This window comes from Piliocolobus tephrosceles, chromosome 5 (assembly GCF_002776525.5).
Source record: "Piliocolobus tephrosceles isolate RC106 chromosome 5, ASM277652v3, whole genome shotgun sequence".
Classification (NCBI taxonomy): Eukaryota; Metazoa; Chordata; class Mammalia; order Primates; family Cercopithecidae; genus Piliocolobus; species Piliocolobus tephrosceles.
The window spans coordinates 3,621,145-3,645,658 of record NC_045438.1 but is presented as its reverse complement, the minus strand read 5'-3'; the positions used below and the strand labels follow the sequence as shown (position 1 = coordinate 3,645,658).

Below are 24,514 nucleotides of genomic sequence, written 5' to 3'. Positions count from 1 at the left end.
GGATATGAACTAAAACTGCAGAATTTCTAAAACATGACAATAAGAATACTACATATAATCATCTATGGAATACCATTGAAGCAGTGCCAAGGAGTGTATGTAGTTTGCTATCTTTTGGATAAGAAAGAAGGGAGATGTATACACAGGCACACATACCTATCCCCATGGGTTTTGCTTATTTTTGCAAAAAAAGAAACATAGGAAGGACAAATCAGAAACTAATGAATATCTATCAGGGATAGAAGAAAACAGAATGGAAGGGGTAGGGATGTGAATGTGATTTCTTTCGCATGTCTTTTTATACAGGTTTGACTTTGTTAAAACAAGCCATATTTTACAAATTCAGAAAATAAAATTAATTAAAAAAGGTAAAAACAGCAAATGCTATAAGTGAATGAAAACAGAAGTTTCAAAGACAACTTCTTAACTGTATATCAAATAAATAATATAACTACACAAAGAAAAGCATTCAAACTACTTTTGAACATGCACTTTAACAACCTATAACCTCAGTGGTATATCTAAGCAGAAAAAAGAACCGCAAAGAGGGCTTGAATATTACTTTTTTGTGATTATTGGTAATGGTGTTGATGTAATGTTTCAGAAACTATTTTGGAGATGCAAGTGCATTCAGAAATACAGAGAAGCCTATAAACACCTTTATGTACATATGAAATAAAATAATTTTGAAGAGCCGTAAGTATCTTCTGACCCAGGCCTAAGCTGACATACACGAACTCTATCTGAGAATATCCCTAGAAGAAGGGTGTTATTATTTTTGTATCAGAGATGATAGTTATCACCCACAACGTTAAAAAAGTAGTAACAGCGGCTGGAATTGATTCTAGGTCTCTCTAACACCAAAGCTCTTTCTACCATAACTGAACTATTTTTAACAAAAATATCAACAATTTAATTTTGCTTTACTTTAAATGAAGGGATATTCACTGTTGTTATTGTTGGTATTTGTTGTCCTGAGTGGCAACAGTGGCAGTTTAAAGCAGTGTTTGATCTCTTGGAAGCATCTGCTCCTCCTGGGGGTTCTTGTTTCAGGCCACATTCTCTGTATGGAAAACACAGAACCTAATAATCCAAGACAGAAAGAAGAGACTCAAATCCAGGTTGTATGACTGACTGCTCTGTTTTTAAATAATATTTTAATTTTTTTTAAGAGATGTCACTTTGCTGCCCAGCCTGGAATGCAGAGGCGTGATCATAGCTCATTGCAGCCTTGATCTCCTGGGTTCAAGGGCGTCCTCAGCCTCTTGAGTAGCTGGGACTATGGCGCACACCACTGTCCTCGGCTGCTGTTTTGTTTTTTGTATAGAGATAGGGGTCTTGCCATCTTGCTCAGGCTGGTCTTGAACTCCTAGGCTCAAGGGATCCTCTTGTCTCAGCCTCTCAAAGTGCTGGGATTATAGGCATAAGCCACTGTACCCAGCTTAAATTCTTGAACCATGTGAGAAATGTGAAGTCCGGTTGAAATTTTCAGGCCAGCATGTATTAGAAACATTACATTCCAAATCAAAAGCAGCTACTGGTAGATGCTAGTGAGCACATGGTGGTCCTGTTGTCCCTTGGAATAGGCTGGAAATTAACTGTTCAGTAAGATCAGAGGAGACCATAAGAACCCAAGCTCTGTTATTATAAGGTAATTACAAAATGTCTTCACTAAACTGATCAAGAAAAAAGAAACCTTTTCAAGATGGAGAAATAAAAGGTACAAACCACTGAATAGAGTTAATTACATAATTACATGGTTATGTAATATTTGGGAACTAAATATCTTTTAAAATGCATGATAATAATAAAATTGTACAAATGTCTTTATGAACCCAGAAATTAGTTATGTGGGGTGAGGAACAAAAGAGAATGCTAGTTTTACTATAATAACTAGAGGAGAACAAAGATCCTGTAATTCCTTTAATGCAGTAAATAATTATAGTAATCTTTCAATGAAATCTATATGCTAAAATGCTCAGAAAAGTAAAAATTCTTATGTAAATATAAAGAAACTGCAAGGCTAAAATACTGGTTGTGATCCATGCCATAGTTCAAGGAGGTATTAAATTCTAGATAGTAGCTAAGACGAAACAGAAAGAACCTTATATTGAAACTGTAATAATACAAATTTTCACACAGTAATACCACAAGAACAATGCCTACCACGGTGTGGTGGTCTAAAAAAGCAGCTCTTGAGGAAACTATGTTAAGTCAAAATACTCAAAGTGCTTCTCAGGCAAAACTCCTTTCAATATACAGTCACAGGTTGCTCAACACGAGGCTATGTTCTGAGAAATGCATCATGAGGCAATCTGTTCTGGTGCAAGCATCATAGAGTGTACTTAGACACACCTGGAGAGTACAGCTCACTATACACCTAGGCTATATGGTAGAGCCTATTGCTCTGAGGCTACAAGCCTACACAGCATGTTACTGTACTGAATACTGTAGGCGACTGTAACACAAAGGCATGTATTTGTGCATCTAAACATATCTAAACACAGTAAAAATAAGGTATTCTAATCTTATGAGACCACCATCATATATGTGGTCCATCACTGACAAAAATGTTATGTGGTACGTAACTCTATATTACATATTTGACAGACGGTTTAAAGGAGAAACAATGAAAACTTGACTATAAATATTAGTAGCAAAATAATTAAAGCTCAAATCTCTCACCTGCTAGCTTTATAGCTTCATGTCTTCTCCTTTCCAATAGACAAAAAAAAAAAAAATCCGATCTGAAGGTTTATCCTTCAAATTATTTCCTTTGGAAGATGTCACTCCAATTACAAAAGGGATTTTACTGATCATAAATGGTATTGCCTCTCCAGGCACTGTTATTACTTTATATAACCTTCCAAATGTCGGTCTACTATCCTGACCCCAAGCTTCAGCTGTCAACTTGCCACTCATATGCTGTTACCAAGCAGGGAAGAGATGAGTACGGGAAGAATAAGTGTTTGGAAACTTTAATAGCAACCGGACAGAGTGAATTCATGTCTGTAGCATCTTGAATAAAATATATGGGTTTTTATATTTTTAAAATTAAGGGTCATGTGGCATAATTTACATACAGTAAAAATTATCTTAAAAAAATGCCCTTCTATAGTCACTCTCTTCCTCTAGCCCCCTAGCAGAAATTTCTGATTTTTCTCCTTACAGTTTAGCCTTTTGTAGCATTTCATATAAATGGAATAATAAACGATATAGCCTTTTTTTTTTTTTTTTTTTTTTTTTTTTTGAGACGGAGTCTTGCTCTGTCACCCGAGCTGGAGTGCAGTGGCCGAATCTCAGCTCACTGCAAGCTCCGCCTCCCGCGTTCCCGCTATCCTCCTGCCTCAGCCTCCCAAGTAGCTGGGACTACAGGCGCCGCCACCTCGCCCGGCTAGTTTTTTGTATTTTTTAGTGGAGACGGGGTCTCACCGGGTTAGCCAGGATGGTCTCGATCTCCTGACCTCGTGATCCGCCCGTCTCGGCCTCCCAAAGTGCTGGGATTACAGGCTTGAGCCACCGCGCCCGGCCCGATATAGCCTTTTGTACCTGTCATCTTTCACTTCACATGAGGCTTTTAAGGTTCATCCATGTTAGGCCGGGCGCGGTGGCTCAAGCCTGTAATCCCAGCACTTTGGGAGGCCGAGACGGGCGGATCACGAGGTCAGGAGATCGAGACCATCCTGGCTAACACGGTGAAACCCCGTCTCTACTAAAAACTACAGGAAACTAGCCGGGCGAGGTGGCGGCGCCTGTAGTCCCAGCTACTCGGGAGGCTGAGGCAGGAGAATGGCGGGAACCCGGGAGGCGGAGCTTGCAGTGAGCTGAGATCCGGCCACAGCACTCCAGCCTGGGCGACAGAGCGGAATCCGTCTCAAAAAAAAAAAAAAAAAAGATTCATCCATGTTGCTGATTCATGAGTGTATCAGTAGTTTGTTCCTTTATATTGCTAGTAGTATTCCATGGTATGGGTGTATCAAGATTGACCTACCCATTCATCAGTCGATAAACTTCTGAGTTGTTTATAGAATTTTGGATGAATATGAACAAAGCTGCTATAAACCATTTGGGTATAGGTCTTTTTGGGTGGGAAAACATATGAATATTCAAGTGTTCCAGCACAATTTAACAAAAACTATCCTTTCTCTGTTGAATTGTTTGACATCATTCTTGAAAATCAATTGACATTATCTGTGGGTCTATTTCTGGGCCTTTATTCTCTTCCATTGAAGAGACTATCCAACGTCACAATGTTTTGATAATTACAGCTTTATAGCAAATCTTAAAACAAAGTAAGTCCTCCAAATTTGTTCTGTTTCAAAGTCACTTTGGCTATTCTTTGCTTTTCTATATAAACTTTAAAACCAGCCTGCTGATTTCTACAAAAAAGCTTGATGGGATTTTTTTGTTGTTGTTAATTTCAATAGGTTTTTGGGGAACAGGTGGTGTTTGGGATTTTGATTAGCATTGCACTGGGCTGGGCATGGTAGCTCATGCCTGTAATCAGTGCTCTGAAAGGCTGAGGCAGGTGGATCACTTGAGCCCAAGAGTTTGAGACCAGCCTGGGCAACATAGCAAGACCTCACTTCTACAGAAAATAGTAATACAAAAAAAATAGCCAGGCATAGTAGTGCATCCCTGTAATTCCCAGCTACTCAGGGGTGGGCTTGAGCCCAGGAGTTCAAGGCTGCAGTGAGCTATGATCGGGCTTCTACACTCTAGCTTGGGCAACAAAGTGAGACCATGTCTCAAAAAAAATTTTTTTTAATGCAGTGATTCTACAGATCACTTTGGGGAGAACTTGCATCTTCACAATATTAAGTCTGATAGATGAAACTAGGTATATCTCTCCATTTATTTAAGTCCTTTTTAATTTTCTTAATGTTTTGCAGTTTTTAATGTACAAATCTAGAATAGAATTTGCTAAATTTATCCTGAAATACTTCCTGTTTGGAGATGCTATTATAAATGTATATTTTATTTCATAAATGTATATAAATGTATATTTGTTCACTGCTAGCAAACAGAAACTAATTTTTATACATTGACCTTGTAAGATTCACTTACTAGTTCTAGTAGCTTTTCTTAAATTCTTTTTGTTTTTCTAAGTAGACAATCATACCACATACAATACAGGCAGTTTTAACTTCTTCCTTTCTAGTGTGAATGTCTTTTGTTTAAACTGACCATACTTCTAGTACAATATTGACCAGAAATGAGAAGAGCTGATATCTTTAATTTGCTCCTAATATTTAGTGGAAAACACTGTCTTTCACCATGAAGTATGAGATGCAGGTGTTTTTTGTTTTGTTTTGTAGACAGAGGTCACCTGTCGCCCAGGCTGGAGCACAGTGGAGTGTGATCTTGGCTCACTGCAACCTCCTCCTTCCAGGTTCAAGCGATTCTCCTGCCTCGGCCTCCCGAGTTGCTGGGATTAGAAGCACGTGTGACTATGTCCAAGTAATTTTTGTATTTTTAGTAGAGAGGGGGTTTCACCATGTTGGCCAAACTGGTCTCAAACTCCTGACCTCAGGTGATCCACCTGCCTGGGCCTCCCAGAGTGCTGGGATTACAGGATTGAGTCATTATGCCCGCCCTCATGTAGGTTTTCCATAGACAGCATTTAAACAGGGACAGAAACTTCTAGTTTGCTGAGAACTTTTATTATGAATGAGTATTTAATTTCATCAAACACATCATCTGCATCTATTGGGATATGTTTTTTGTTTTTTAGTCTAATACACTGATTGATCAAATGTTACACCAACCTTTCATTTCTGGGATGAGACCCACTTGGTTATAATGTATAACCCTTTTATATAGTACTGGATTTAATTTACTGAAATATTTGTATGTCACTGCTTTTTCATTTCACATTTTTAATAATTCTTTTTTCTTGTATTTTATAACAATATGTCTCTGAGGGAGTAAAAAAAAGTCAAAACCAGTCCTTTACCACATACAGTGGAAAAAGCATTTTTCCAGTACACAAAGTAGCTGCAGTTATGACAAACTGCCCAGGCTTTTGGTGCAACAACTGAACTGAATCAGCTATAGAATGTTGATTTTGGAACTTACAACGTACTTATAGATAGCACAAAAAGCTCATTAAATGGAGATATAATGAGACAAGTGTCTCTGAAGACGCTTAATAAACTATACTTCTGATTTCCTCAAAGAGTTTAGAAGCAATAATTAAAGTATATTTTCTTATAACACTTCTATTGTGGATTTATCTATTTTTTCTAATAAAATCGTGAACACCTGAAGGACAATGTTCTATTCATCTTTGCACTTCTTAGCATCTTGCACAATGGCTGAAACATAGCAGGTTTTTAATGAGTATATACATTTAGTGAACGAACAAATGAGTAGGTCTGATAGTTCTTTTTCTTGTGTCTTTTCTGGTGGGCTACATCCTACTCTCCCCCGTCCCTCTACCTCACTCCTCATTAATTTTTTTGCTAGAGTATACAAATCGATCTCATAGAATCTCTATATACCAGTGTCTGCCTGGCTCCCAAGTACTCATGACTATTTGAAGACACTGCTGGCAGCCCTACCTGTCTGATCAGTTGGCTTCACGTCCATAATAGCAGCATTAAGATGGAAACAGTTTCAGCCCTGTTATTGCTTGAATGACCTGGCAGTCTGTCTGGTGGCCAGCCTTGGTAGCCAGGTGAGTTTCCCATAACCACTTCAGTGCCTGTGTGAGATTTCTGTCTGAACCTGGCTTATTCTTTTCCTCTACTTTATGTGTAGCCAGGGAGTCATGCAGCTCAATCCTGAGCCTCTTTGAGTCACAAAAGGCATTTCATCTTATGCTTACATTATTTACCATTTCGTTTTCCATATGCTGTGATCAACCTTCCATTAGGATTTATAAGGAGAATGCCGGAAACTATGATTTTTTTTTTCTTTTTGAACTTTTTAAAATTCCTAACACAGTAATATGTCCAGAGTACCACACACAATGTTTATTGAATGAAAGACAGAATGAGTTGAATCCTGCATTAAAAGCTCTGCATAAATCCCTTCCATTAGTTTAGTCAACCACATTTATACTTTACTTTTCCTTTTCTTTTTCCCAATAGCTCATTTTTATTTCCTCACACACTTGTATGGTCTAATAAGGAAAAACTGCAGTGTGTGTCTTGAAGGGTGATAACTGATCATCCCAAAGAGGACCAAACATACCTTACAGCTCAACACGTTTCACATTTTCCCCTAAGCAAATATTAAATAATCCCATTACTCCCATAGATTTTAAAGAAACTCTTACCCAGCCTTAGCAACGCTTATGGTTTGTTGCTCCATTGCTTCATGGATACTGGTCCTATCGTGCTCTTTGAGGCTATTGAACTCATCAATACAGCAAAGGCCTGCATCTGCAAGAACTAATGCTCCAGCCTCCAAATTCCATTCTCCTGAGTCTTTTACAGCAGTTACCGTCAGACCTGAGGAAACAAGCAAGCCATGTCAACTTTTATTTTCAAAAGCATCATCTTGACTGGGCGCAGTGGCTCACACCTGTAATTCCAGCAATTTGGGAGGCCAAGGTGAGAGGATTTCTCGAACACAGGAGTTCGAGGCCTGCCTGGACAACATGGCGAAACCTTTTCTCTACAAAAAAAATTTAAAAAATTGCTGGGCATGGTGGTGTGTGCACCTGTAGCTCCAGCTACTCAGAAGGCTGAGGCGGGAGGATCGCTTGAGCCCAGGAGGTCAAGGCTGTGGTGAGCCATATTAGAGCTACTACACTCCAGCCTGCGTGACAGAGCGAGATCTTGTCTTAAAAAAATAAAAAAGGCATATCTTAACCTTTGAAAGGAAAGAGATGCCTGCATTTTAAAGAGAAGGGCATAAAGACTTTTATTTGCAGTTAACCAAGAATGGATGGCATCAGGACAATTGCGTCACATATCTAGTCACTGGAAGGCCTCATAAGCTCCTATGTTCTAAAAATCTAAGTTGTGTTCTCCAGTATTTTGTAGCAACCAGAAGTTCCCAAATTTTCTGTCTCTCCTTGTAGGTGCTTTGATCGAGTGGTCTAAACTTTTGGAAGGGCAAAAGATCTCCAGAGACCTTATGACAGAGGTTGTGTATACACGCTGTTTACAGAAAAGGGTGCAGTGACAGCGAATAGTAAAACTACATTCCAGTGATGAAAATGAAAGGCTTGCTTCCAGTTACAATATGAGGGAAGGGATTATCTTCATATGTCTTATTGATTTTGATCTGTCCTGATACCAGTTAATAAAGCAGAATGGTCAAAAGCAAAGGCTTTGGAGTCAACAAGACTTGATTTGAATACTAGAGCTGTCATTCTAGCTGTTGAATTATAGGCAAGTTTCCTAATATAGACAAGCCTGACTTTATTAATCTGCAAAAGAGGATAACAATAGAAAATATCTTATTCTTGGATATTTAAATAAAATATAACTAAAGCTCATTAAAAGGTATATGAAACATGAGTACGTTAAGAATAACTATTGCTGATAAAAATGGATAAACTTCTGTCCAGACTGACCAAAAAAAAAAAAATTGAGGAGACACAAGTTACAAATATCAGGAATGAAAGAGGGGACATAACTATAGATTCTACAATGAACTAACAATAAGGAAATACTATGAATAACTCTACGCCATACATTTGATAATTAGACAAAATAGTCAAATTTTTTTGAAATATGCAGTTTATCTAAAAAGGAACAGATAATTTCCATAATCCTTTGTTTTCAAAATTAAATATTTAAAAACCTTCCAACACAGAAATCAGCAGGCTGAGATGGCTTCACAGTGAATTCAACCAAGTATTTGAGAAAGAAATAATGTCAATGCAACACAAATTTTTCAATAACATAGAAGAGTAAACACTTCCCAACTCATTAAATGAACTCAGAATTATCACACTAATTGTCATGATAATTGAATGGTCATACTAAACTAGGCAAAGACATATTACAAGAAACCTATAGACTAGTACCTCTAATATGGATGCGAAAATCCTCAACAAAATACAAGTGAATCAAATCCAACAATATATAAAAGGACAATAGATTACACCCAAGTGAGGATTATCCCAGGAATGCAAGGTGCAGTTAACATTCAAAAATTAATCAGTGTAATTCGCCATATCAATAAGCTAATGAAGAAAGAGCATACGATTGCTTCAACAGATACAGAAAACACATTTCACAAAACTCAACAATCATTTGTGATAAAACCCTCAAAAATTACGAACGGAAGATTATTTCTTCAACTTGATAAAGGGTATTTACAATAATCCTATATTTAACACACCTAATGATAAAAGACTGAATGTTTCCTCATCTCCTACAAAGATCAGAAAAAGGCAAGAAGATTTTCTCTTATCACTATTAATCAAAATCATGCTAGAGGTTCTAGCCACTGTGAAATAAGGCAAGGAAAATAAATAAACAACATACAGACTAAAAAAAAAATAAAACTGTTTAAATTTGCAGATGATATGATTACATAGAAGATCCCAAATAATCTACTAAAAACCAACTAGAACTAGTAAATGAGTGTGGCAAGGTTGCAGGACACAAGTCAACATATGGAATATCTGGGTATAAGTCTTACAAAATATATGCAAGAATCTGTATGCAAAACTACAAAACTCTGATAGAGGAAATCATGACAACCAAACAGAGATGGAATAAACTCTATTTTCAAGATGTCAAATCTTCCCAAACTGTTCTGCAGTTAAATGCAATTACAAGCATAATCCCAGCATGATTTTTTTAAAAAATAAAGTGACAAGGTGATTCTATGATTTATATAGAGAAGCAAAGGAAATAGAAGAGCCAAACCAAAAAACAAGCTTGGAGGTCTCACATGACATGCAACAAAGCTACAGTAATCAAAACAGTATGGTACTGGAAAAAGGTTAAGCAGATAGAACATTAGAACAGAACAGAATCCAAAAGTTGTCCCACACATAGAAGGTCAAGTGATTTTGTATAAAAATAAAAAGGCAATTCAATGGGGAAAAGATAATCTGTTCAACAAATGGTACTGGAGTAACTAAGTATCTTTATGCAAGAAGAAACAATGAATCTTGACCATACCTCACATGTAATATAAAAATTAATCCAAAATTAATTTGATACCTAAATGTAAAATGTAAAACTATAAAGAAAGAAAGAAAACACAGGAGAAAATAGTTGTGAATTCTTTTGGTTTCCAGTCTGACATACAAACAGCTTAGAAGTCACTACTTCAATCTAACAAGTAAAAAGCTAAACAAAAAAATCAGTCACTTCTTAGACCCATCAGAGAAATGAGATCAGAGGACAAATTACTGCCCCAGAATTGAAGATGGTCAGGCAGATACAGAGAATCACAACTTGGCTGAGCAGAAATTCATGAGCATAGACTTTTAGGTAAGAAAAACAGGCAAGAAAATTTGAACTATAATTAGCAAATTGCTAATGGTTCACAGTGGAAAAATCAAGAAGGACCCCGTCACAGGGAAACTCCTACATTTCCTGTGAGTTTTACCACTGAGAGTTCTACCAGCAACTCAGTGAAGACGGGAGTAAAATCTACTCTTGCTTCTGGCAGAGAGAGGGAAAAGGAACCATTTAGAAATACGCCAGAACTTCCTGTTCTTAACAAGGCCTGTCCTTAAAAAGGAACTATTTTACTAGAGCTTTATCTACCTAGAAGAAGGGCATTACCCACCTCCAACCCCTTCCAGTCCTCTGGTACCACCCAAGGGGGTGAATATGCAAAAAACTGAGAGGCACTTGTAAAGTTCACAGCCCAGGGACACAAGCTCACTAAAAGGCTGAGACCTAATCACAGGACTATAGAATGCTTTCCATTCTCCAACACCTTATCACTGCAATACTAACGGCATATTAGCCATAATATTCCTTGTTCCTAGTACATCATGTCTACCTTTCAACAAAAAAATTGAAAGGCATACTAAAAGGCAGAAAACACAATTTGAAGAGACAGAACAAGCATCAAAATCGGATCTATATATGGCAGGGACACTGAAATAATCAAGCTATGAATTTAAAACAACTATGATTAATATGCTAAGAGATCTAATGGAAAGAGTAGACAATATGAAAGAACAGATGGATAATGTGAGTAAAGAAATAGAAATTCTAATCAACAATAAAAAAGAAATACTAGAGATCAAAAACACTCTAACAAAGATAAAGACTGCCTTTAATGGGCTTATTAGCAGGCTGGACACATCTGAAGAAAGAATCTCTGAGCTTGAAGATATGCCAATTAAAACTTCCAAAACAAAAAAGAATGGAATATCCAAGAACCATAGGACAACTACAAAAGGTGTGACATTCATGTGGTGGGAATAAAAGAATAACAATAAAGAGAGAAAGGGACAGAAGCAATAGGTGAAGCAATATTGTGAAACATTTCATTGAAATTTTGTCAGACAGTATATTAGAAATCCAGGGTGCTCAGAGAACACCAACAAAATAAATGCCCCCAAAAACCCTACACCCAAGCACATTCCATTCAAACTTCAGAAAATCAAAGATAAAAAAAATCATAAAAGAAGCCAGAGGAAGAAAAACAGCTTACCTATAGGGCAGTGGTCCGCAGCCTTTCTGGCACCAGAGGCTGGTTTTGTGGAAGACAATTTTTCCACAGACCAGAGTGGGGATGGTTTAGGGATGATTCAAGTGCATTATATTTGTTGTGCACTTTATTTCTATTATCACATCGTGTCACAGGATCCTTAGGATGTTGCTTTGCCAGCCGGAAACCCCTGTGGCTAGAGGCACCTCTGCATGAGTTTTACTCACATCTGCTGGGCTTGTTCCACCCATTCAGCCCAGCAGGCTGCACTCAGCTCACACTACTACCGGCCCGGATCTCATGTCTGCCAATGGCAAGCCGGGCATGGGGCGGCCCAGGTGTGTCAGTGAATGAACGTGGTGTCCAGCCACTGTGCACAGCCAGGCGGGCCAGCTGTGGCGGAGCAGGCAGCTCCAGCTACAGGTTCCAAGTGAGGCTGCAGCTGGACCAGACGTACCGTAAGCGGCTTCTATTGCAGGCATCAGCGTCTGAACGAAGGGAACGTGATGGTGCCCAAAAGCTCAGAGACACCAGGAACTGCAGAGCCCCAAAGAGGGTGTTAAAGCATGTCACAGCCCTGGCTTAGGGAGCCCAATGTTTGGGCAGCCAGAATGGCTGCAGCTCTTCACTCCTTCTGGTCACCCACAATATGGCGAGCGGGGGACGTGTTTCAGCTCCGTTTGTGTTAAAGCTCTTTCAGCCCCAACATTCAACAGGTCCTACGTTCTTGTCTGGTGTCCAGGAAGCATGAGGTACGCAGACAACTGGAGGGTGAGCAAGTGGAGAGGAGCTTCACTGAGTGACAGAACAGCTCTCAGGAGACCCGGAGTGGGGAGCCCTTTTCCACAGGCAGGTTGTCCTGACAAGTGTCCAGCACTCAGCAGCGAGGAGACCTGTAGTGGGTAGCTCCTTTCTGCAGGCAGGTTGACCTGATGAGTGTGTGCATCTGGCTCAGTCTGGGGTTTTCATGGGCTCAGGAGAGGAAGTGCATGCTGACTGGTCCACGGGCGGACCTGGAAAAAGCACCCTAAGTTCTCACTTCAGGTTGTGGACTATCCAGAACTGGCAGCCCGGCCATCAGGCTTCAGGCTATCCCTGGCTTGAAGGTGGGGCTTCACCAGGGACCCATCCCTTCCTGCCTAGGAATGAATCAGTCTGCCTCCCGCCCCCATCAACATGCCGTCCATGGCGCCCAGGCTGTTCAGGCTGAGGGAGGCCTGTGGGCCCATGCTGAGCTACCGTCAGCTCCCTGACATCCCCCCGCCCTGAGCTTGTCAGCACCCACAGTTTCAGAGGGAGCCAAGGCAGTGGGGTGGCACCCCTAGCCAGGTCACAAGAGTGCTCAGGCTTGGCTTCAACTTTGCTTCAAAACTGGAGTGAGAGCCAGGAGTGGGGACAGGCCAGGGAGCAGCAGAAGGTACTTTCGAGCCTTCGGGGGAAGGGGGGCTTCCTGGGCCCCCAAGAGTGCAGGGAGGCCCAGGTCCAGAGCCACGGCTGGGTGGCTGCAGCTTCACCCTGGTGTGCGGGGAGCCAGCTTGGTAGCAGGCAGGGCTCTCACCTGTTCCTGGCCCCTGCCACTTCCATGGAACGTACAGCCCTGGCTGCACACACTGCAGCTGGCATCCCCTCAGCAGCTGCCCCAAAAGGGCTGATGCCACCATCAATTGTAATTAATATATAATGAAATAATTATACAACTCACCCTAATGTAGAATCAGTGGGAGCCCTGACCTTATTTTCCTGCAACTAGACAGTCCCATCTGGGGATGATGGGAGACAGTGACAGATCATCAGGCATTAGATTCTCATAAGGAGCACACGATGTAGATCCCTTGCATGCACAGTTCACCATAGGGTTCATGCTCCTATAAGAGTCTCATGCTGCCACTGATCTGACAGGAGGCGGAGCTCAGGTGGCACTGCGGGCAATGGGGAGCAGCTATAAATAGAGACACAGCTTCCATTACTTGCCTGCCGCTGACCTCCTGCTGTGCAGCCCGGTTCCTAACAGGCCATGGTTGGGAACCCTGCTATAGAGAACCAAACATAAGACGTACATCTGACATCTCCTCAGAAACCATGCAAGCAAGAAGACAGTGAAGTGAAATATTTAAAGTGCTAAAAGAAAAAAATCCCAACACAGAATTTTGTACCCTGAAAAATTATCCTTTCAAAGTAAAAGAGAAATAAAGACTTTCTCAGACAAAGATTGAAGAAATTTATTATCAGTAGACCTGCCTTGCAAGGAATGTTAAAAGAAGTTCTTCAGAGAAAAGGAAAATGACATAGGTCAGAAACTCAGATCTGTATAGAGAAAAGTAGAGCATTAGACAAAAAGACCTGAAAGATAAAAACTTTAATTTTTCTTATTCTTAATTGATCTAATAGATAACCGTTTGTCTAAAATATTAATAGAAACAATGTATTCAATTACATACACATAGGTATATACACGCTTAATTATGCTTATGTATAAGTGAAATGAATGAGGTGAAAGACCTAAAGACAAGGAGAAATTAGGAATATTCTGTCATTACGAGGTACTTACACTACCTGTGAACTGGTAGAGTGTTATTTTAAAATGGACTTAAAATAGTTGTAAATGTATATGCAAACTCTAGGGCAACCACTTTAAGAAAAAGTTTTTAAAAAGGCATATAATTGATATGCTAAGTGAGGAGAGAAAATGGAATCAAAAAAACTGCTCAAAACCATAAAAGGCAGAAAAAGCACCAAAGACAAAAACAGGAACAAAGAACAAGGGCAACAAATAAAAATAGTAACAAATACGGCACATGCTATGGTCTGAATGTTTGCCCCCCTGTGCCTAAAGCTCATATTCAATCTTAATCCCCACTGTAACAGTAGTAAGAGGGTGGGAAATCCGACTATGGTATTTGAGAGGTGGGACCTTGGAAAGGTAGTTAGGATTAAATGAGATCATGAGGGTGGGGCATTAGTGGCTTTATAAGAGAAGAAAGAGTTAATACACTCAACCCCCTTGCCATGTAATGTCTTCTGCCACCTCAGAACTCTGCAGAGAGTCCCCACCAGCAAGAAGGCCTTCACCAGATGTGCCACCTCTACATTGTACTTCCTAGCGTCCAGCACTCTAAGAAACAAATTTCTGTTCTTTATAAACTACCCAGTCTCAGGTATTTAGTTATAGTAACAGAAAACAAACTAACTAAATATTAATCCAACTCTACCTATAATCACCTTAAACATCAATGTTCTAAATATATCAATTAAAAGACAGAGATTGTCAGAATTGATTAAAAAAAAAAAAAGACCCAACTATAAGATGTTTACACAAAACCCATATTTCATTTTAGTTTTTATTTCAATAGTTTTTGAGGGTACAGGTAGTATTTTGGTTATATGGATGAGTTCTTTAGTGCTGATTTCTGAGATTTTGGTGCCCCCATCATCTGAGCACCACACACGGTACCCAATAAGCAGTCGTGTTTTTTTTTTTTTTTTTTTTTTGTTGAGACGGAGTCTTGCTCTGTCGCCCAGGCTGGAGTGCAGTGGCCGGATCTCAGCTCACTGCAAGCTCCGCCTCCCGGGTTTACGCCATTCTCCTGCCTCAGCCTCCCGAGTAGCTGGGACTACAGGCACCCGCCACCTCGGCCGGCTAGTTTTTTGTATTTTTAGTAGAGACGGGGTTTCACCGTGTTAGCCAGGATGGTCTCGATCTCCTGACCTCGTGATCCGCCCGTCTCGGCCTCCCAAAGTGCTGGGATTACAGGCTTGAGCCACCGCGCCCGGCCAATAATAAGCAGTCTTTTGTCCCTCACCCCACTCCCACCCCTCCCCAAGTCCCCAGTGTCCACTGTATCATTCTCATGCTTTTGAGTTCTCACAGCTTAGCTTCAACTTATAAGTGAGAACAAATGATATTTGAAAACCCACACTTTAAATATAAAGACATGTACAGATTAAAAGTGAAAGGATAGAGAAAGATTTATCACTCCAATAATAATCATTAAAAAGCATGAGGTAAGAGGTGGTGATGTCAGCAACATGGCAGAACAGGAAGCTCCTGACCCTCCCTCCACCCACAAAAGCACCAAATAAACATCTATTGATGGATTAGTTCCATCTGAGAGAAAGTCAGGGACCAGTTGAGAGACTCCTACCCAACGGGCGACTGAGAAAATTTCCACATCAGACGCGAAGGAAAAACTGAGGCACAGAACCCTGCCTTAGACACTGCTCCATACTATCCAGAAAGGACTCCCCAATATCAAACTTCTTTCTGTGGAGAAGAGAATTTGTACTCACATATTGAACCCTAACTCTAAGGCTTCCCATAGTCTGGTTCTTAATTCATTGGCTCTGAGAGCAAAGAGGATTAAACACATAAGACTCTCTCTAGACCACGAAAAAAATGTCGTGGTTTGCTATGGGCACTCCAGTACTTCTGGGGCTTCATCCCCCAAGAGCAGTGCAGAGAAGGGGCCTAAAATATGCAGCCCCCTCTTTCTGCCTGGAAGGAATCTATAACACACTCTTCTAGTGGCTACATGGCTGCTTGTCTTCTAACAAACTTGCTTCAGGGAGTTAAAGAGGCAGACAAATACAGCTTGGCTGACAGCCTAAGGAAGTGGACTGGCACTTCTTGAGTCTTCTCCCCTGGCTCACGCCAGAGATAACTCCAGGTTTATTAATCTCTCATGGAAGACAGTCTGACTGTATACTGAGCACCCACAATTTTACAGCTCCCACTCAACGAACTGTGTCCTAAACTTCCTATCTCTGAAACCAGAGGGAACAAAGTATATGTGAGTCTATCTGCACCACAGAAAAAAGTGCCAGTTTTATATGGGCACGTATGCATTTCAGGGACGTCAGAGAAGGGGCTTTAAAGACAGCTGTTTCTCCTCAGATGGGGTTTATGCCGCATATCAAGTGCTCCAACTTTTACAGCACCTCCCTAAATATTCCCTCCCTAAACTACTCTTAGCTCTGACAGCAGAAGGTGGTAGGCATATGTGAGTCTCCTTAGATCACAGAACAAAGGGGTGGTCATGAACAAGTGTGCAAACACTTCTAAGGGCTACATCCCCTTGGAAAAGTGTCAAAAAGGGGTGAGAACATGTAGCTTCCATCTTCTCTCCAGGAAGGGTTTACAACATACTTCAAGTGGTCATTTGACAAGCTGGCTTCTAATGGACTTGCACTAGGGAACTAACAGGGCAAACAAACAACAGCTCTGCAGCAGCCAAAACCAGAGCTTGACACTTCATGATCTTTTCCTTTGGCTTACCCCTATGATAAATCTAGGCCTCCCCCATTCTACGTGAAAAAAGTCTGATTACACATCAAGTGCCACAACTTCTATAACTTCCACCCAAGGTACTGTCTTCTTAACACACTAGCTCTAGGAGTTGATGGGACTTTGCACTCCTGAGTGGCCCTAGATCCAAGGGCCATACAATGGGTCCACGTCCAGCAGCTATCTCCCCAGGATCTAAGGGCACAGCCTAAACATGAATTCAGACATTTGCCATAGATCCTCTACCTGGCTTAGCATAGAAAGAGTGGGAAATAGATACCCACATTCAGCTTCACCATGAAGATGGAATGAATTGAAACATACAGCCAACATCCCAATCTTTCCAGCTACATCTAAGAGAATCTGGCTCCTAACTTCTTTGTCTTGAGGTACTGACAGAATGTGGCACATCTTAAGCTCCACAGTGCAACCCTAAACAGAGACAACAGTCTGGATGAACACAAAGATTTGAAAGGCACCTTAAAATCTTTGGCCAGACAGATTAGTGAGACCTTTCTCTTACATAGATAAGTCTGACAAGACTGGGAGAGGTAGTTGTCTTATCTAATACACAGAAACCAACATAGAGTGTCATGGAAAATGAAGAAACAAGGAAATATATTCCAAAGAAATGAATATGGTAAATTTCTAGAAACTAACCAAAGTGAAGTGGAGATATGTGATGTACCTGACAGAAAATTTAAAATAATGGTCAAAAAGATGCTCACCAGGATCAACAGAGCAATGCAAGAACCAAGAACTTCAACGAAGAGAAATTATAAAATTATCAATTGAAAATCATATATCTGAAGAGTACTATCACGGAACTGAAAAATTCAAGAGAGAGGTTTAAGAGTAGATAAGATTCAGTAGAAGAATAGATTGGTTAACTTGAGACAGGTTACTGGAAATCATCCTATCTGAGGAGAAAAAAGAAAAAGAAGAAAAAGTGAAGATAGCTTAAGCAATATATGGGGCACCATCAAGTAAAACAGCTTATGCATTATTCACATGCCAGAAGGAGAAGAGAAAGGGATAGAAAACATATCCAAAGAAATAATGGCAGAAAACTTTCCCAGCCTGGGTAAGAAGATAGAAAGCCAGAGGCAGGAAGCCCAAACAATACGAAATAAGATGAATCCAAAGAAACCTATGCCAAGACAATCATAATAAAATTATAAAAAGTTAAAACACAGAGTGTTGAGAGTAGTAAAGTAAAAGCAAATCATCACATACAAAAGAACCTTCTCATAAGACTATCAGTGGATTTCTCAACAGCAACCTTGGAGGTCAGAAGGGAGTGAGATGATACCTTCAACATCCTAAAAGGAAAAAAAAAAAAAAAAAGAAAAGCCCATCAACCAAGAATACTATACTCAGCAACTCAGTCTTTTAATAAAAGGGGTGATAAAGATTTTCTTAAACAAAAAGTTAAAGCATTTGCCACCATGAGACCTCTCTTAAAAAATATGCTAAAGGGAGTTTTTCGTGCTGAAGGAAGGAGACACTATTAGTAACATGAAGACATATGAGAGCATAGTCATGTGCTACATAATGACATCAATGGTGGTCCCATAAAATTACAATGGAGCTGAAAAACTCATATTGGCTAGTGATGGTGACGTCCATTATGATACTGTAACACAAGGCATTACTTGTGTTTGTGGTGATGCTGGTGTAAATAAATGTACTCCTCCATTAGTCATACAAAAGTGTACAGTAATGTTCTAAGCCCTTACTTTCACTCACTACTCACTCACTGACTAACCTAGCGCAACTTCCGGTCCTGGAAGCTTCATTCATAATAAGTACCCTACACAATTTTACTGCATATTTTATATATTTAGATACATTTAGATACACAATTACTTACCATCGTGTCACAAACTGCCTATAGTATTCCACACGGTAACATGCCATACAGGTTTGTAGCCTAGGAGCAAAAGAGTATACCATATAGACTAGGTTCACAGTAGAATATACCATCTCGGTTTGTGTAATACACTCAGTGAAGTTCATACAATGACAAAATCACCTAATAATGCATTTCTCAGAGCGTATCCCCATTGTAAAGTGATATACGACTGTACATTGTCAAATCCAAAGTACTCTAGTAGTACAATGGGGTTGGGTAAATTAATTATATTTCTTTTTTTTTTTTTTTTTTTTTGAGATGAAGTCTCACTCCATCACTCAGGCTGGAATGCAATGGTGTGATCTCAGCTCACTGCAACCTCCACCTCCTGGGTTCAAGCCATTCTCCTGCCTCAACCTCCAGAGTAGTTGAGACTATAGGCACGTGTCACCACGTCCAGCTAATTTTTGTATTTTTAGTAGAGACGGGGTTTCACCATGTTGGCCAGGCTCATCTCAAACTCCTGACCTTGTGATCCACCCACTTCAGCCTCCCAAAGTGCTGGGATTACAGGTGTGAGCCACTGCGCCCGGCCAATTAATTATATTTCTAATAAAAAGGTTAAACTGTTAAAAGAACTAAAGCTACAATTTTTAAGGAATGCAAATTAGCAAAAGACAAAGTATGACATCAAAAATACAAAATGTGTGAGGAGGAAAAATAAAAGTGTAGACTTTGTGCATGTGATAAAAATTAAGGTGTCATCCATAGGCATGGGCAAGGACTTCATGACTAAAACACCAAAAGCAATGGCAACAAAAGTCAAAATAGACAAATGGGGTCTAATTAAACTAAAGAGCATCTGCACAGCAAAAGAAACTACCCTCAGAGTGAACAGGCAACCTACAGAATGGGAGAAAATTTTTGCAATCTACCCATCTGACAAAGGGCTAATATCCAGAATCTACAAAGAACTTAAACAAATTTACAAGAAAAAGACACCCCATCAAAAAGCAGAGAAAGGATATGAACAGACACTTCTCAAAAAAGGACAACTATGCAGACAACAGACACATGAAAAAAATGTTCATCATTACTGGTCATTAGAGAAATGCAAATAAAAACCACAATGAGATACCATCTCACACCAGTTAGAATGGTAATCATTAAAAAGTCAGGAAACAACAGATGCTGGAGAGGATGTGGAGAAATAGGAATGCTTTTACACTGTTGGTGGGAGTATAAATTAGTTCAACCGTTGTGGAAGACAGTGTTGCAATTCCTCAAGGATCTAGAACTAGAATTATCATTTGACCCAGCAATCCCTTTACTGGGTATATACCCAAAGGATGACAAATCATGCTAGTATAAAGATACATGCACACGTATGTTTATTGCAGTGTTATTCACAATAGCAAAGACTTGGAACCAACCCAAATGTCCATCAGTGATAGACTGGATTAAGAAAATGTGGCACATATACACCGTGGAATACTATGCAGCCATAAAAAAGGATGAGTTCATGTACTTTGCAGGGACATGAAGCTGGAAACCATCATTCTCAGCAAACTATCCTAAGGACAGAAAACCAAATACCACATGTTCTCACTCGTAGGTGGGAACTGAACAATGAGAACACTTGGACACAGGGCAGGGAACATCATACACCTGGGCCTGTCAGGGGGTGGGGGGACTGGGGGAGGGATAGCGTTAGGAAAAATACCTAATGTAAATGATGAATTGATGGGTGCAGCAAACCAACATGGCACATGTATCCCCATGTATCAAACCTACACGTTGCGTACATATACCCTAGAACTTAAAGTTTAATAATAATAAAAAAATTAAGGTGTCATCAATTTAAAATGGCCTATTATAAGTATAATATATTTTATGTAAGCTTCAGGGTAAACACAAAACAAAAGCCTGTAACAGATACACAAAAGAGAAAAGAAAAGATCCAAAGCATACCAATATAGAAAAATCATCAAACCACAAAGAAGGCAAGAGAGGAAAAAGAAACAAAGGATTTACCAAGAAAAAAAATAACAACAAAAAAACCAACAAAACAAAAAACAAAAACAAAACAGAAGCTAATTTTAAAAATGGCACTAGAAAGTCCTTACTTGTCAATAATTAATTTCAATGTAAAGGATTAAATTATCCAATCAAAAGGCATAGAGTGGCTGAATGGATAAAAAAGACTAACATAGGATGCCTACAAGAGACTCACTTTAACTTTAGGACTCTCAGACTGAAAGTGAAGGGATGAAAAAAGACATCCCATGCAAAGGGAAACAAAAAAAGTCAAGGGTAGCTATATTTATTTCAGACAAAACAGACTTTAAGGGAAAAAAACTGCAAAAAGAGACAAAGAACATCATTATACAGTAACAATGATATCCATCCATCAAGTGAGTAAAACAACTGTAAATATATATGCACCCAACATCACAGCACCTAACATATAAAGCAAACTTTAAAAAGTCTAAAAGGAGACACAGCCTGCAACACAATAATAGCTAAGTTATTTCAATATCCCATTTTCAACATTGGACAGATCATTTAGACAGAAAATCAATATGAAAACACTGGACTTGAACTATACTTTAGACCAAATGGACGTACCAGACATATACAGAACATTCCACTCAAGAGCAGCAGAATACACATTCTTCTCAGGAACACACAAAACATTCTCCAAGACATATCATATGTTAGACTACAAAACAAGTCTTCAATTTGAGACAACTGAAGTCATATCAAGTATCTTTTCCAACCACAACGATATGAAACTTGCTTCAATAACAGGAAGGATCATGGAAAATTAACATGGGTGGAAATTAAGCAAAATGCTTCTGAACAACTATTGGGTCAAAGAATAAACTAATGGGTTTGTTTTTTTTTTTAATCTTGAGACAAAATGAAAACACAACATGACAAAACTTATGGAATGCAGCCAAAACAGTTCTAAGAAGGAAGTTTATAACAATAAATGTCTACATCAAAAAACAAGAAAGAGTGCAAATAATCTAACATCACACCTTAAGGAACTAGAAAAAGAAGAATAACCTAAGTTCAATATTAGGAGAAGGAAGGGAATAACAAATATCAGAGTAGAAATAGAGACCAGAGAAACAATAGAAAAGATAAACAAAATTAAGCGTTGGCTTTTAAAAAATAAAATTGACAAACCCTTAGCTACACGAGGAAAATGAAAGAAAACTCAAAATCAGAAATGAGAAGGACATTATAACTGATAACACAGAAATATGAAAGATTATAAGAGACTACTCTGAACAATTACATGCCAACAAATTTGACCACCTAGAAGAATTGGCCAAATTTCCAGAATTATATAACCTACCAAGACTGAACCAAGAGATTATTGAAAATCTGCAGGGATGAATGAGTAAAGAAGTTGAAACAGTAATTAAAAGTCTCAGATGCCTTCACTGCTAAATTTTACCAAACATATAAAAAGGAGTTAATACCAATCCTGAGGTCAACTCTTCTAAAAACTAGAGAGAAGAGAATAATTCCAAACTCATCTTTTGAGGCCAAATCACACTAATACCAAAGCCAGAAAAAGACACTACAAAAAAAATTTACAGACCAATATCACTGATCAACAGAGATGCAAAAATCTCAAAAAAGTAATAACAAAACATATTCAACAATATATTAAAAGAATCACTCACCATATTCAACAATACATTGAAAGAATCATTCACCATGATCAAATAGCATTTATCCACAGGTTACAAGGTTGGTTCCACACATGCTAATCAATAAATATGACTCTCCATATTAACAAAATGAAGGACAAAAACCATAAGATCATTTCAATAGAGGTACAAAAAGCATTTGACAAGTCAACATTCTTTCAGGATAAAAATCTCAACAAGTTAGGGGTAGAAGGATGTTCCTCAACACAATAAAGGCCATATATGACAAACCCAGAGCTAACATACACAATGGTGAAAAGTTGAAGGCTTTTCCTCTAAGATCACAAACAAAATAAGGGTGCCTACTCTCATCACTTCTGTTCAACACAGTATTACAATAGCATAAAAAATAAATAAAGCCGGGCGCAGTGGTTCACGCCTGTAATCCCAGCAGTTTGGGAGGCTGAGGCAGGCGGATCACGAGGTCAGGAGATTGACACCATCCTAACATGGTGAAACCCTGTCTCTACAAAAAATTAGCCATGTGTGGTGTTGGGCACTGTAGTCCCAGCTACTAGGGAAGCTAAGGCAGGAGAATGGCGTGAACCTGGAAGGTGGAGCTTGCAGTGAGCCAAGATCGTGCCATTGCACTCCAGCCTGGGCGACAGAACAAGACTCCATCTCAAAAAAAAAATATATATATATATATATATATATATATACATATATATACACATATATATACACATATATATATACATATATATATACACACACACACACACACACACATATATATGCAGTAAATTTAACCAAGGAAGTGGGAGATCTTTACACTGAAAACTATAAGATACTGACAACAGCAACTGAAGATAACACAAATAAGTGGGAAGATATCCCATGTTCATGAATTGGAAAAATTACTACTGTTACCACATCCATACTACAAAGTGAGCTAGATTCAATGCAATCCCTATCACAATTCCGATTCAAGTCATTCTTCACAGAAATTTTTTTAATCCTAAAATTCCTATGGAATGACAGAAGACCCCAATAGCCAAAGTAATCTTGACCAAAAAGAAAAATGCTGAAAGCATCAAACTGCTACATCTCAAAATATATTATGAAGCTATAGTAATCAAAACAGTATGATACTGACATAAAAACAGACATATCAATCAATGGAATAGGATAAAGAGTCCAGAAATAAACCACATATCCACGATCAATTGATTTTTGGCAAAGGTGCCAAGAACACACAATGGGGAAAAGACAATTTCTTCAATAAGATGGTGTTGGGAAAATTCGATATCCACATATAAAAGAATGGAAATGAACCCTTATCTCACCCTTTATATAATACAAGAAACAATTCAAAACAAATTAAAGACTTAAAAACAATTCAAAACAAAGACTTAAATGTAAGACCGAAAACGTAAAAGCTCCATGACACTGATCTGGGCACAGGTTTCTTGGAAATACCTTAAAATGCACAGTCAACAAAAGCAAAAATAGACACATAGGATTGCATCAAACTAAAAAGCCTCTGAACAGCAGAAGGAACAGTTAATAGAAAGAAGAGAGAGTCCACAGATTGGGAGAAAATATTTGCAAATCATAGTCTTAGGATAAGGGCCTAATATCCAAAATATACAAGGAATATACTCAATAACGAAAAAAAAAAAAACCCTATTAAAAATGGGCAAAGGATTCCTAGGTAGACACTTTCCTTTCTTTCTTTTTTTTTTTGAGAGGGAATCTTGTTCTGTCGCCCAGGCTACAGTGCAGCAGTGCTGTGGTGCCATCTTGATTCATCTCGGCTCATTGCAAGCTCTGTCTTCCGGGTTCACACTATTCTTCTGCCTCAGCTTCCCGAGTAGCTGGGACCACAGGCGCTGGTCACCGTGCCCAGCTAATTTTTTTTTTTTTCTGTATTTTTAGTAGAGACGGGGTTTCACTGTGTTAGCCAGGACGGTCTTGATCTCCTGACCTCGTGATCCACCCGCCCTGGCCTCCCAAAGTGCTGGGATTATAGGCGTGAGCCACCGTGCCTGGCCATTAGAAACTTTTCAAAAAATGCTAAAAATCTCTAATCATCAAAGAAGTAAAGAAGTGCAAACTAAA

At 39.1% G+C, this 24,514-nt stretch overlaps 1 protein-coding gene across 1 annotated transcript in view; it reads right to left on the bottom strand.

Moving 5' to 3' along the window:
* Positions 1 to 24,514, bottom strand: part of MCM9 (minichromosome maintenance 9 homologous recombination repair factor) — a 121,651-nt gene that overhangs the window by 32,155 nt on the left and 64,982 nt on the right. Inside the window, exon 8 of the mRNA XM_023219000.2 lies at positions 7,283 to 7,457. Coding sequence (XP_023074768.1) covers positions 7,283 to 7,457 — 175 coding nt within the window. The remainder of the gene's footprint in view (positions 1 to 7,282; positions 7,458 to 24,514) is intronic.